General features: G+C 38.7%; 1 protein-coding gene across 1 annotated transcript in view; it reads right to left on the bottom strand.

The window, feature by feature from the left end:
- The window catches only part of LOC105939023 (tetraspanin-15), a gene marked incomplete at its 5' end in the record, with an annotated part of 32,390 nt that extends 20,550 nt beyond the window's left edge, over positions 1-11,840 (bottom strand). Inside the window, 2 exon segments of the mRNA XM_036136550.1 lie at positions 9,283-9,378; positions 11,766-11,840. Coding sequence (XP_035992443.1) covers positions 9,283-9,378; positions 11,766-11,840 — 171 coding nt within the window.
- Between the last annotated feature and the right edge of the window lie 1,263 nt (positions 11,841-13,103).

Genomic DNA, 13,103 nt, shown 5'->3' with positions numbered 1-13,103 from the left:
GCTGAGTATTTTGGAGTAATGGGTGTCTCTAGTTTCTCTTCTTTCTTCAGAGACAATCCAACTCAAGCCCTCTCTTATCCATTTTGATACTTTTCTGTGCAATCTTTTTTTTTCCCAGAGAAGACAACGTGCCCCTGAGAACGGTCAGATAAGGCAATCTGAGGAGCTCAGTTTGAAATTGCCATAACAGAAAAAAATCATTGTGCTTAAAGGGGCAAGTGTGCTGTGAAGGTAAGCAATTGTCTCTTAGTACAGAGGTGCACCTTTTTGAAGTGAGCAGAGGTGTACTTCAAAGCCTTCTCCTAAAACCTATAATACCTTAGATAGCAAAATAAGACTACATCCTGCTATTTTATCTCTCTTGGATAAATGCACACAGCTCTTCGTGTATTGTACGCTACAGCGTTGTTTTTAACAGCTTACAAAACCATATTTACTCCCAGCATTGACATAACATGTGATAAGTGTCAGGGAGGTGAAGGTCTGGAGTTTGTGATGGTTAAAATAAGCATCACAACTGTGCTCATTGACCGGCTGTTTCTACACTTCTGGGGAATGTCCTTTGGCACAGTGGTGCAGAGAAAGACTAAACAGTAAAGCAGAGAGGAAGAAATAAACACTGAGAAAAGACATGTGAAAAATTATCCTCTCTTTGGCATGGTCTGGCAAGTCCTGGTACTACTATTCACATTAGATTGTTCCTTGAGCAACCAAAATTAAAAGTTTATTTAAAAGTTATAGTTGTTAATCCTGTTCAGAAACACTTTGTTGCACTGGTCCTTTCAACCATGACAGTAGTCAATACATTATGTAGTCAGAAAAAGGAGGAAATTTGATGTCCATGAGAGCTAAGAGCCTGTAAAAACTCTTACCAATCCCTGCCCTTCGGTGCAAAAGGCAGGGATTGGTAAGAGTTTTGTTCCTGCTCTCACCTCCCTTTGTTCCTCAAGTTTCGGGGGTATCGCCGTATCTATTGGTTGTCCCACATGCCAATCATTCTGATGCGCTCACATAATGCCAGTGTGCGTGTACGTTCCTTGTTAGTTTCCGCTTGCTAGCTGTACATACGCACTTCTAGTGTTTATGTATCCGGTTAGGTTAGCGGTTAGATTCGGTTTGAACCGTTCATTGTAGCACTGCTGCTCTCACCATATACTATGAGCATGAGTCACAAAAACCAAACTGCGTACAAGTTTAAAAGAAGAGGAAGGCATCAGTAGAAAGAAATAAGTGGATTTGGGAGATTTTATTCACATTATCCCTCTGAAGAGCGAGGTAAGACTAGCTTACGCATTCAGTTATTCAAAAAGGGACTTGGGGAAACTTCCAGAAAAATCACAGACTCTACTTTTGAGAAATAAGAGAGAATAAATCATTTATGTTCACATAAGTTGATAATTGTAGTCAAAGCAGTACATCACAGAGATAATTGCCTGTTTGCTTAATCAAAAATCTCAAAAAAAGGACAAAAAGGTTAATAATTACAAAGAACTGTGTTACTTAACTGATGCTTGTCACTGCATGCAGACAAAACTAGTCATTACATTTTAATGTAAAAATATTTGTTCACTTGTGTAAAATGTACTGTGCGCAAGGGTATTTGTTCTGCCTAAAGGTCACCTCTGTCCCAAACTCAAAATGGACTTGTAAATATGCATCGTCACTTCTGCGTAAAACAGAGTGAAGGTTTTTTGGGCAAGCTTTGCCAAATGGACAAACGCTTGCCAAATGGGTGTTTTTCTGGGTTCTGCTGAGGCTGCAGAGTAAATATACAATGTAAACTGTGACTGTGAAAAGTTTTTTCCTATTGCAACTTCCCCTAAAGATCAGTTCTGCAGTAAGATGCAGCAGCGGTCAATTCTCAGACTAGCGTTCAGCTTAATTACGCTCGATAATGGTGGACCACGTTGTTCCTCATTACGCTGAAAACAAACAAAGGCAGTCCTGGAGGAAAAAAAGGTCACATCTCCATCAGAAGCCAGACCACAAGTGAACTAACAAGATATGACATTAACTCCTAATAAGATAAATGCTGATGGCTACCTGATGCAATTTAGAATCACATTTTACAGCTGGACATGTCCCGCTTTAATGGGTTTATCGAAAAAAAATAAAAAAGGCAACCTTACTAATAATTTAAGCACAATTTGCAGTTTAACTGCTTCATTTACTTAATGTACAAACACTAAGTTTTTAAACAAAAAGTACATCTACCTAGTACTAAAAAAATGCTTAAAACTGTTTTGGAAACATTCTAGTAAGGTTTGGAGAAGAACATGAAAGTGATGTAGCATAAGGCAGAGTCAGAAAGAGAAGTAATCAAATTTAAAACAAAAACATGGATTCGGTAAGAATGGTTTCAAAATAACCTTACAATCTTACATGATTCCGGTTCATAAGTCCCTTTTAGGTCACTTCAAAACCTTAAAAAAGATTGACCATGCAGCTTCAGAAATCACATGTGGAAATAGTCCTACAATAGTTTCTGCGTTAAGATCTGTGCCAGTGTTTGAGAACTGAGGCCCAAAATGAAGTCAGACTCAAAAGAAGAGATCTCTGTAGGCCCTTTACCAGAGGAAATTATGAACATTGCAAAAAAGAATAACTTGCTTTTATGACCGGTACTAAAGCACCAATTACCTACATTTCACAGGGCACAGCTGCATGCAAAGTGTCAAGTTATACAATAAGAAAACATTACAGGTCTTAATGATAACATTGTCTACTGAGATTATGCGCCCATGCCACCCAAACACATGATAATGATGAGTAACCTTTTAATCTTTGCATAATAAATTTTTAGATAATTTATGGCTGACACAACCTTCACTTTGCACTTTAAAGGCTGTACCGCAGATTGGTATGTCAATTTTCATGATTAAAAAATAAATAAAAAAATCTACATTTGGTTTGAAAAATATATTTGACTCAAAATGAACAGCTAGTCTCAGATATTGGCTGCTCAGCTACAACTGTACATTAAAAAGTGAAATGAAAAGCTGAAAAAAAGAAGTATTGTCATTACCATAACATTATTGAAAATGGGCCCGCAGCTATTAGAGGAAAAAAAGGATTGTGACAAAAAGGTGACAGGATAATAGCACCCATTAGTTTTTTTCCTCCATGCTCACTTTCACAACTAAAGAAGTTGAGGCTATTTTAAGGTAAAATTAATGCCTTGTCTACACGGAGACAAACACGGTAAATTTTCATAACGCGAGAGGACGCAGCACAACTGAATAGGCTGTAGTAGGTATGCTAGGCCCATTGGTGGCGCTGTGACACTGCCAAAGAAACATGCAAAAATAAAATAAAAATAAAAAACACCGGGCATGCGCGAACAGACAACTCATGAAGTAAATACAGCACCATTGCGGGGGTTCAAGTGATACTTGTTAGAAAGGAATAGTCAGAGGATGCTACTAACAGCCATAACAAAAGCCGCAACACCGGACGCCGCCATCTTTGTTCTTTGTGAGAGTGAGGCACATGGGGATTACAGAGGGAGGTGAAGCTACAACGGCAATGTCTAAAGCCCTCCATCCCTGGTTTTTATACGCCATTAACGGCAATTCTAAGTTAAATACAAAAGTTAATTTAGTTTAGTTTTTCACTGTTTCAAACAATAACATAACAAGAAATGAAACAACGAGCAACGCTTTTGGTCAAAGTTGAAGTCCTGTGCCCGTATTCACAAAGAATCCTAAGACTAAAAAGTTGCTCCAAGTGACATCACTTTAGGAAAAACCTGAGAATTTCACAAATTCTTTTTTGTTTTATTTTTTGTATTGTTTTCTAAGATTTTTCCTTGGTAAGATAATAGTTATTGACAGAGCATCTTAGCCCTTAAGAGAGCTCTAAAAGTGAACCTTCACACCAAAGGCGAACAAGACGAATTCTTCGCGTTGAACGCCTGCCGTTGGTCGCTTGACATTCTGCATTTCACTCGCAAAAGTCTGCGCTAACAAAGCAGCAATTTTTCCCCCCAGCTCACTTCACTGTGCATCAAATAGGAGGAGCATCTATCCGTTCAACTCACTGTGGGGGAGACAGGTTTTACCGAGCGAGTCACAGTGCTGTATGTAATATGGAAATCCGGGAAACAGTGCGGGCACCCCTGAGTACACTAGATCCTCCAGAGATGCGCCTGGTTTGGCAAGTACCACCTCTTGGAACCGAGTCTGGATGACGGATGCTTCCAACGGTACTTCAGTCTGTCCAGGACCCAGTATGAGGACCTGCTGCCCCATATCCGGGATCATCCTTGGGGGCACGAACTACAAGCTTTCTCGGTCAGTAAACTCATCATTGCTCAATAGAAAAATGGCCTAGTTGTACTTCCTAAATATATAAACGCATAAAAAACATTTTTTGTGCTGAAATTGATGGGCAAGCTTAACGTGACCCGAATTGACAAAAGCTCAAATTGTTGAAGTCGAGCAAAATTTCGCTTAACTCCATTTGCAGTTGCTTTGCTCTATTCGCCCAATTCATATTGTGTTGTTCGCATCGTGAACCGTAATTTGCTCCTGAACATGCCTTTACATAGGGATAACATGTAAATCACTTGCTCCATTCGCGTTGTTTGCGTTTGGTGTGAACGTACCGTTAGGAGTAGTGAGGAGGACTTTTAGCGAGCCGAAGACTGTTTTAAGCGGCCAAGATGGCAGAAACCGAGAAAGATTTCTGGCTGTTCCACCACCTAAACAGTGGAGGAAATAAGCACATAAACTTCTTTAGCAATTACACTATTCTTAATTAATTAGTTTCAGCATCCCGACGGGTTGAAGGCGCGGCCCTAGTAATGTAATTTTATTGAGAATAATAGGAAAAATATTTAGTATTCAAGATTAAAAACAATTGAGAAATGTACAAAGGATATAGTACAGAGGAATTTTTATATTCTTTACAAAAAATGCTTTCAACAATAAACGTTTTAGAAGAAATGGAAAAAGTAGCAGATAGACATAGTACGCAACGCGCCACGGCAAAAGTAGGAACAAGTCGGTAGAACAGAGAAAATGTCGAAAAACCTTCAATATCTGAGAAATTAGTCACTTTCATTTTATTGCAAAATATGCTACTGGAAGTTATGAGGAAACCCCTCAATGCTTTAAATTACCGTTTTAACGTCTGCATGTTTGGGTGGGGAAAGCCACAGCTCATTTATATACGGCCTTTGTGTGGCTCGGCGCAGGCTTTTGTTAGGCGTGTCGGCCAATAAGCTGCATGTTAGAAGAAAGCAGATGGCTACTTATGCAGCTAATTAGCCTGTCAGAAAAAGAAACAGTTTCTGTGACTGCTGAAGATGGACCGAGCTGAACGGGTCGCCCAAGAACTGTACCGTGGTTGTACCAGCGTTCTGCTGCGGGAGACAAATGTTCATCAGGAACGACCCGGTTTCGCTTCAGATTCTGCATCAGAAGGAGATCAAGCGGAATAAATGGCACCTGCAGACTTTAGAGAGCATTCTTAGCTTCCAGCTGAAGGTAAAGGAAGATAAGGTTAACAAAAGCTCAAAACTTTTTATGTGCACTCAGCAGAGCGGTGAGAACATCAAATCAGAAGCTGTCGGGAGCACATTTACAGGAGACATAACAAAATGGTAAAGAACATCCCAGATTTTGGTGGAACATCAGAGGCGTGAAGTCGAATACATCTCAGTTCCTCGTGGGGCAAGTTTGAGAACATTAAAAAAAATATTCTGATGAATCGTATTTTCAATATGATGATTAAAGCCATGTAGCTCTCTGTTTTTTTATATTCAAACATGATATAAAGTGACAGAATATTGATGCATTTTTATTCTAACACCAATTCACAGCTGTGGGCTGTTTTTTCATGTTATATTTTTAATCTGAGTTTGAGGTTGAATTAGGAAAACTGCTTCAGGTTTTGTTAGATAGTTCTTTCTAGAAACATCCATATGCAGAATAAGTTTAGTCATTTTAAAATGTAAACCATGAGCAGAGAGAAATATTTCCTTTATTTCCACTGTCCAGAATTTGCAGAGCTGATAGACACTTTAATGAGGACGGGGACAGGCGCCACATTTTATCAGCTGTAAGCAAATCAACAGAGTCCGACACCCAAGACCTCACCATAATGCTGCCCGGTAATGATCCTGCGCATAGGTAATGCCATGTGAAGTTTCTGTCAACACGTGTCCAAGGCCTCAGTGTGTCGTCTCTATATGAAGCCTGCTAACGAGCTAGGGATATATAAAAATACTTTATTATAAAACAGTGAAATCCTTCTAATGACCAATAATGTAAAACCAGGCTGGCAATCAAAAATAAAAACCCTGTGATATTTTTGAATCACAGTAGATGTTGATGGTGTGACAGACTTTTTGGTACACTGTAATGTGTATAGAGTTATGTGCATTTTTAATTAAAAGACTCATTGTGCCATGATCAGAATCAAGTTATTGTCCCAGTTTGTCTTCATGGACCCTTTAAAGACAAGAGTTTCCACACATAATTCATGGGTACAGATCAAGTGAATGCAATGCCTCTCATTGACTAACCTATTCACAAGTGTGAACTCACCTGTAATGATACCTGAGCAGAAACACACATTGATCACCAACCCCCAAAACTGCTATATTTGAGTCAAACAATGTATAAACCCTCTTACTGAATGACCAATTAGATAGCAGCAAAAACAATGTACCAACATGTTTACCTGAGAGTTGCGTCAGAGTTGCCACTTGCAATGATGTTATAAGCTTTTTACTTAATTTTATTTATTTGTGTTACAATTAAATTTGGTGTATTTTTTGGACAACTATAAGATGTTTGTTCAATGCACAGGACAAATATTGTAATGCATTGCTGTAAATTAACTACACAAAAAAAAGAGTGCTGCTGGTTCAGTGAGCTGACAAGAGAAAATGAATTTATTCCTCATTTATCTGGTTAGGTAGAGAAGAGATCTTAGGCAACAAAGAAAAAACACTCCAAAGCTCAGTTAACAAAGCACATTTTTCTCCTCAGTGCAGAGACAGTGATGTGCACCTGCTCGCAGTCTACCCACACAGCCTGAGGCTGAAAATCTCCTTTCCAGCTGTTAACAAAAGCCTACCTTGAGACTCTGAATGTAATTGGGCTCTGCAACATTTTCTTTAATTAGGACATATGCACCTAAGCTTAGGTCCAAAACAACAGAGTTATAACTTGATATTAACAACATTTGATCTTAATTTGCTGCGAGACTGGCGACCTGTCCAGGGTGTACCCTGCCTCTCGCCCATTGACAGCTGGAGATAGACACCAGCACACCTCGCGACACCACAAGGGATAGACGTGTTAGAAAATGGATGGATCTTAATTTGATTTTTTTTTTCAAACCAGAAATACATTTGAGAGAATATTTCTACTACTTACATGTTCACATTGCTTTTGCTACAATTGCGACCAAAGGCTGTTTGAAAATGAAAGAAATCCCACTGAAGCCCTTTTTTAGCCCAAAAGGAAAGGCACTTATCACTAAATAGCACATGTAGAAGGTGTGAGGATAGTTGAAATATCAAACTACGAGCTTTGTTTTTGATATTTGGTTGGATTGGAGAGAAAAATGATCGGTTCTAATCCGATCGTTAATCATTTACACTGTTTCCCAGATGCTAAGGTAACTTGCACACACCATAGCTACTTTGGGATGCTGATGTGTGGTGTAGCTGTCTGCATCCATTTATAGGCTTTGCCAAAAATACATGAAACAAGAAGAAAGTCTGGCCGGTCTTGTTTACGTTGTTTATGGTCTTTTGCTTTGCTTTAGCCAATGCAAATGTAAATGCTAGAGATTTAATGACTAGGCTTTTTCTGGTGATGCCAATCTCCAAATTACTTTAAAGGTCTGACCTGCTGAGTTATTTAGACTTTTTGTATGCACAGAGTGCGTACAGAACGAAATTTCGTTGCATACAGCTTCGTAAATTGCAGTAAAAGTTAGATTACAGTTTTAGGTGCAGCAGAGATTTAAAAGTAAACAGATTTAAAATACACTATAAAAACAATTGAAATGTAAACAATGCAGGAGAAGGTCACAGTATACAAACTATTTTCACAAAACATGAAACAGAAAAGAAAAAAAACGCTACATTTTAGAGAGATGTTTATCCCACTGAAATCTGACTTTTAGTATTTGAGCAGCCTTTCACTGATAAGACACAATCAATAATAGATTTATTTTCTAGCGTTGGAAACAAACACTCTAAAACATGCATTTATCTCCAGTGTGGCCATGTCTTTCTGTTTAGGACAACCTTTCAGGGTACATAAAACATTATTTTGGCATCTGCAGGCAAGAAACATCTCTGTGCACCAAGCATCCGGGGGATAAAAACCTTTATTCCCATGATCAACAAGGGCTTGCAGCAAAGCAAGCGAACACCCACAGGTCGTCTTGCACCTCTTTGTTTAACTGGAGCAGCAATTTGCAGCTTTTTTCACCTCAAGCCGGCAACACTGTCATTAAAACTTAAAAAACAAACCTAGTTACTAATGGTCAATTAAAGAAGCAGAGGTATTGGCTGAGTCCTTCCAACGGTCTTAAAGGTCAGCGTGATGACTCAGCTGTGAGTAGCTGAGAGCACGGAGGATAAGTCAAATTCATCACCCTGTTGTCTTTTCAAACACCGTACAGAGAAATTAACGCGGCAGTTCTTTTATCTGAACAATGTTCTGATGAAAGAAACTGACCCGTTCACTCAAATCAAAGGCACGTGTGTTTTTTTTAAATGCACATGTTTTGAGGCCAATTTATCTCGATGAAAATCTAGGCAAGAGCCACCTGAATGTCAGTTCAATAAAAGACCCAGGTGTTGGTCACAACTTAATTCCTTTGGTTAGCGGAGTGAGGGAGCGTTTGTCTTGCCAGTGCCAATCAGTGGGGCTTGTTGCCGACCACTGCGTAGGTTCAATGTGCTATCAGTGTGCCGTCCCCGGGCGCTGCCGCTCCATGCCCTTTATAAAAGCTAGAAAAGAGAGCCACAGCTTCAGGCTGTGAGCGCGGCTCTGAGAGCAGGTGCACAGCAGCAGCTCCAAACTGTTTGGACCTTTTTTTTTTTTTACACGACATGCTGTGTGGACGTTCAAGTACACTAGCGATCCTGCTTTTAGTAACAAATCTGCACTTTTCCTGGTGTGAGGAATGGGTTTGTATTGTGTGCTGCAGGAGACTTATATCTCAGATAAAAGAGATCACTTGGTTTACCCTGGTTGGGATTATTCACTGGTATGCTGTAGCTTCTCAAATTAAGAAGATCCGTGACCTTACCTCCTGCTGAACAAAGTCCAAGATGTTTTTGAAGTCTAGATCATCGTAGTAGTTCACCATGCCCTTTCTGATGTTCTTGTTCACCAAGTCTTTAGTCTATCAGAAAGATGAAATAAATTTTAAAAGCCATTAGATTTGTTAACAAGGTGGATGAGGCCACGTTTGTGACACAACCGATCTGCAGTCGGGGGAACCAAATGCATATTAGTGAAGGTGACTGATCCCCCCCCCCACCCCAGATGGAATATTAAAATGTGACATTTTGACCGCTCACATCTGTCAGTCACAATCTGGTGCAGAAGAGAAGGCTGGAGTGGAGGCATTAAACACAGCAGGAGTGAAATAAAATTTAAAAACCTACTCAGAGCTTCCATCACGACCAAAGAGGAGGTTCTGGTCAATGTGCGAGCAATTAGGTCCAGAATTTCCTCTGACCTGGTTCTCACAAATGTATTTCACATTAAGAGATTCTCTCCTGAAAATGTTCCCTCACCCAGAACTCTTACGTGATCTCTTCAGGATGCTTGCGTGCTCTTAAGACTCTGGTCTGCTTTCTGCTGCGTTCATTGTGATAAGTGTGTCTGAAAATAAAAGCTTATTGCAGTCTCACTGGAGAGTGCTTTCATGGAGCATTGAAATTGTTCAACTGATGTCTTCTGCTTTTGAAAGCAAATATACAGAGATCAGATTAATGTATGCAAACATCTATATCAAGATAAAATGGAAGAAATGTGACACCTGTAATAGAGTCGTGCATTATTTCCCTTCTAATTTAAATAATGTTCCAGTCCGTTTTAGAATTCATTTTAAACTCCTGCTGTTTGTATTTAAAGCCATTTATGGCTTGGCCCTTTCTTATTTGTCTGAGATTTTAACTTTTCGTAATAGTGGCAGAGCCTTGCGCCCATCTGCCTTTTTTAAATGGCTTTTAACATCCAGCAGCACTGCACCATTACAGCACCTTTTCATTGTATCTGTGTGTTTTGTATGTCTTACGTATTGTTTAATGGCTCTATTGTAAAGCACTTTGGGTACCGTTCGGCTATTGTAAAGGGCTATACAAATAAACTTGATTGATTGATTAATGCATTATAACAATGTAGAAGAAAAAGCTTGTTCTTACGAGTATTTTATAGGAAATTGCCATTAGCATTGAACCCTAACTGACATCTAGCTTTCCTTTGAAATAACAAGGAAACTGTAAAAAGAAGCGTTTTGTTAATTGAATGAAAGATTTATCCATGTTTTAGAGATCGGAAAATGTTGGTCTCCTTAAATAGAATTACTGAAATAAATTAAATTTTCTTATTAAACTCATGTTGTACATTATTTACACACAGAGTGATTCATGTTTCTATTATGAAAATTATAATTATTTTTCTCTGAAAAACATTTATATAAAATGTCTGCATCAGTGCAGCGTGGCCTGCAGGTAATCAGCCTGTAGCTCCGCTTTAATTGATGGCCTTGCTGACTCTGGTGTCCTATTGTCCTTTACTCCATAGATTATCTTTAGGCTTTAAGCCAGGAGAGTTTCCTGGCCTATTAAGCACAGTGATAACATGCTTATTAAAACAGGTATTTGCAGGTGCCAAGTCCCGCTGGAAAATAAAATCAGCATCTCCATAAAGTTTGTCAGCAGAGGTAAACATGAAGTGCTCCAACATTTCCTGGTAGATGGTTGACTTGATAAAACACAGCAATGCATATTATTGAGAAGAGTCTTCACATTTAAACTCAAGCAACCTGTATTCTGTCCACCTCCTCTTTCCTCCTAGACTCTGGGAACCTGATTTCCAAATAAATGCAACATTTCCTCCTTTTCTCCTTTAGCTGTTGACTCTTCAGTCTAGGCGTCTGTGTGAAGTGTTTTATGAAGCACAATCCAAGCCTTGCGAATCTTCAGGTTATCCCTGTTTGTCCTACTTTTCATCCAGACCTTTTCCTTCCACCAAACTTTCCATGAACGTGGTCAGACGCAGCACACTGTAAACAGCTGGTTTCTTTAGTGGCTCACCCTCCTTGTGGAGCGCGTCAGTGACTGGTGGACAAATGTCCAGTCAGTAGCCTTCACAAATCAGATGAGAAATGTTTTTTTCTTACATGAAGGGGACTGTTTATTCATGCAGGTGTTTGATTTGTGGGCTTTTGTACTTGTGGCAGCAAACAAAAAATTAGTTTACATAATTTTTTTTCAGGACATCTAGTTGGATGTGTTGTAGTGACTCAATGAGATAATAAACTGAAGACAGACTATATGATGCAATAAACAGAACAAAGGGATATTAGAATAGAGGAGACAACAAGCAGCTGTGTTGAGAAGCAAGGAAATACTGATAACATGCAAATGATGATCACTTTGGTTCATTTAAAGTTTGCATGTTATCTGATTCTCTGCTACACAATGAAGCTTGGCTCTCACAGTCTCATCCAGATGATCTGTGACTTTAGAAACATTTCACATCAAACATCAAGTAGCTCACCTTGTTGCGAAACGCCAGAGCCAATATTCCTCCCATCAGCTCCAGTATCAGGCAAACTACCAGCGCATACTTGAACTGTGACGTAAAAGAAAAAGAGAAAGGTGATTAACCAACAAAACATTATAGGGTTACAATAAGCAGTTCTTGTTCTTTTGAGACCACCAGCCACAGTTTGGATCTCTCTTTGGACATTCACAGTTTGTTTCCCCAGGGCTTTTTCTAAGTAGGTCAAGTCAATCCCAGAAACTGCATTTTCTGTTCAGTCAGTAAACGTTACCATTTAAAAGGTTTACAAAGGGTTTAGAATTGCAAATACTGGTTATTATTTTGTTATACAGTAACTAGTATTATATACAGTCAAAAGAAAGTCAATTTATTTTCCCTATATTCCACTTATAGTCATGATTAAAAATATTGTTCTTACAAGATTTAAAAATATAAAGAAGAAACAAGAGGGCTACCCAGTTTTTGAATAAACAGCTAATAGATTACCAAAAGCATCTATGTGTTATTATCCTCTGATTTACTTCTCCGTCTATACTGAAAAGGTGTTTTTTTCTACATCCTCTCAGTTCAACGCGAAAACTTTCTGATTATCAGTTAATCACGTTCATTTGATTAGCAGCCCCTTTTCTTGATTTGCGTCGAAGCAGAAAGGAGATGCTTGGCTTTCCCGTACTGATTTTGCATTTTAAACATTTCATTTAAATCAATTACACCGTTTTGCCTCGAATCCTGCTTCTCATATGGAAGGGACCAGGTTATACTTTATACTCTAGGTTTGTGTCATTTGTCCAAATAGGGTTTACTTTTTTAATTCTTAAGCTAAATCAATATTCTTGCATTATAGAATAGGACCCAATATTACTCAGCAGTTGGTAAAAAGGATATAAAACACCACAGTAGAGTTATTTCAAGACGAAATTAGAGGCATATGCTTTTGATAAATAAAAAAGCATCCAAACATGAATGACAGTTTAATCTCACTCATGTAAGAAATACAATGAGAAAAAAATAATTATAGGATTCAAAGATATTTTTGTGGATGTTTCTTCTCCATATCTGGTGGAGACAGAGTTTCTGTTCTCAGATGATCTACAATCAGCCAGATGGTGCAAAAATTAAAGTAATTCAGCAAAAATTACGGCAGAAGCAGAAATTGTAAATGTCCCAAATCAATCCAGAGGAACTTCTAGACGGCTATAGTTGTCTCTCAATGATCAGTGTAAGTGTTCATAAATTCAGGGGGGCATTAAGCCACAGGGATGTGAGTTGCTGTGAAGCAGTGGGAAAGAAAAAAACACTGCTTTGTGCAAAAAAAAAAAATTAAGTAAAATC

Source organism: Fundulus heteroclitus, chromosome 4 (assembly GCF_011125445.2).
Source record: "Fundulus heteroclitus isolate FHET01 chromosome 4, MU-UCD_Fhet_4.1, whole genome shotgun sequence".
Classification (NCBI taxonomy): domain Eukaryota; kingdom Metazoa; phylum Chordata; class Actinopteri; order Cyprinodontiformes; family Fundulidae; genus Fundulus; species Fundulus heteroclitus.
This window is presented reverse-complemented; position numbering and strand designations above follow the sequence as displayed.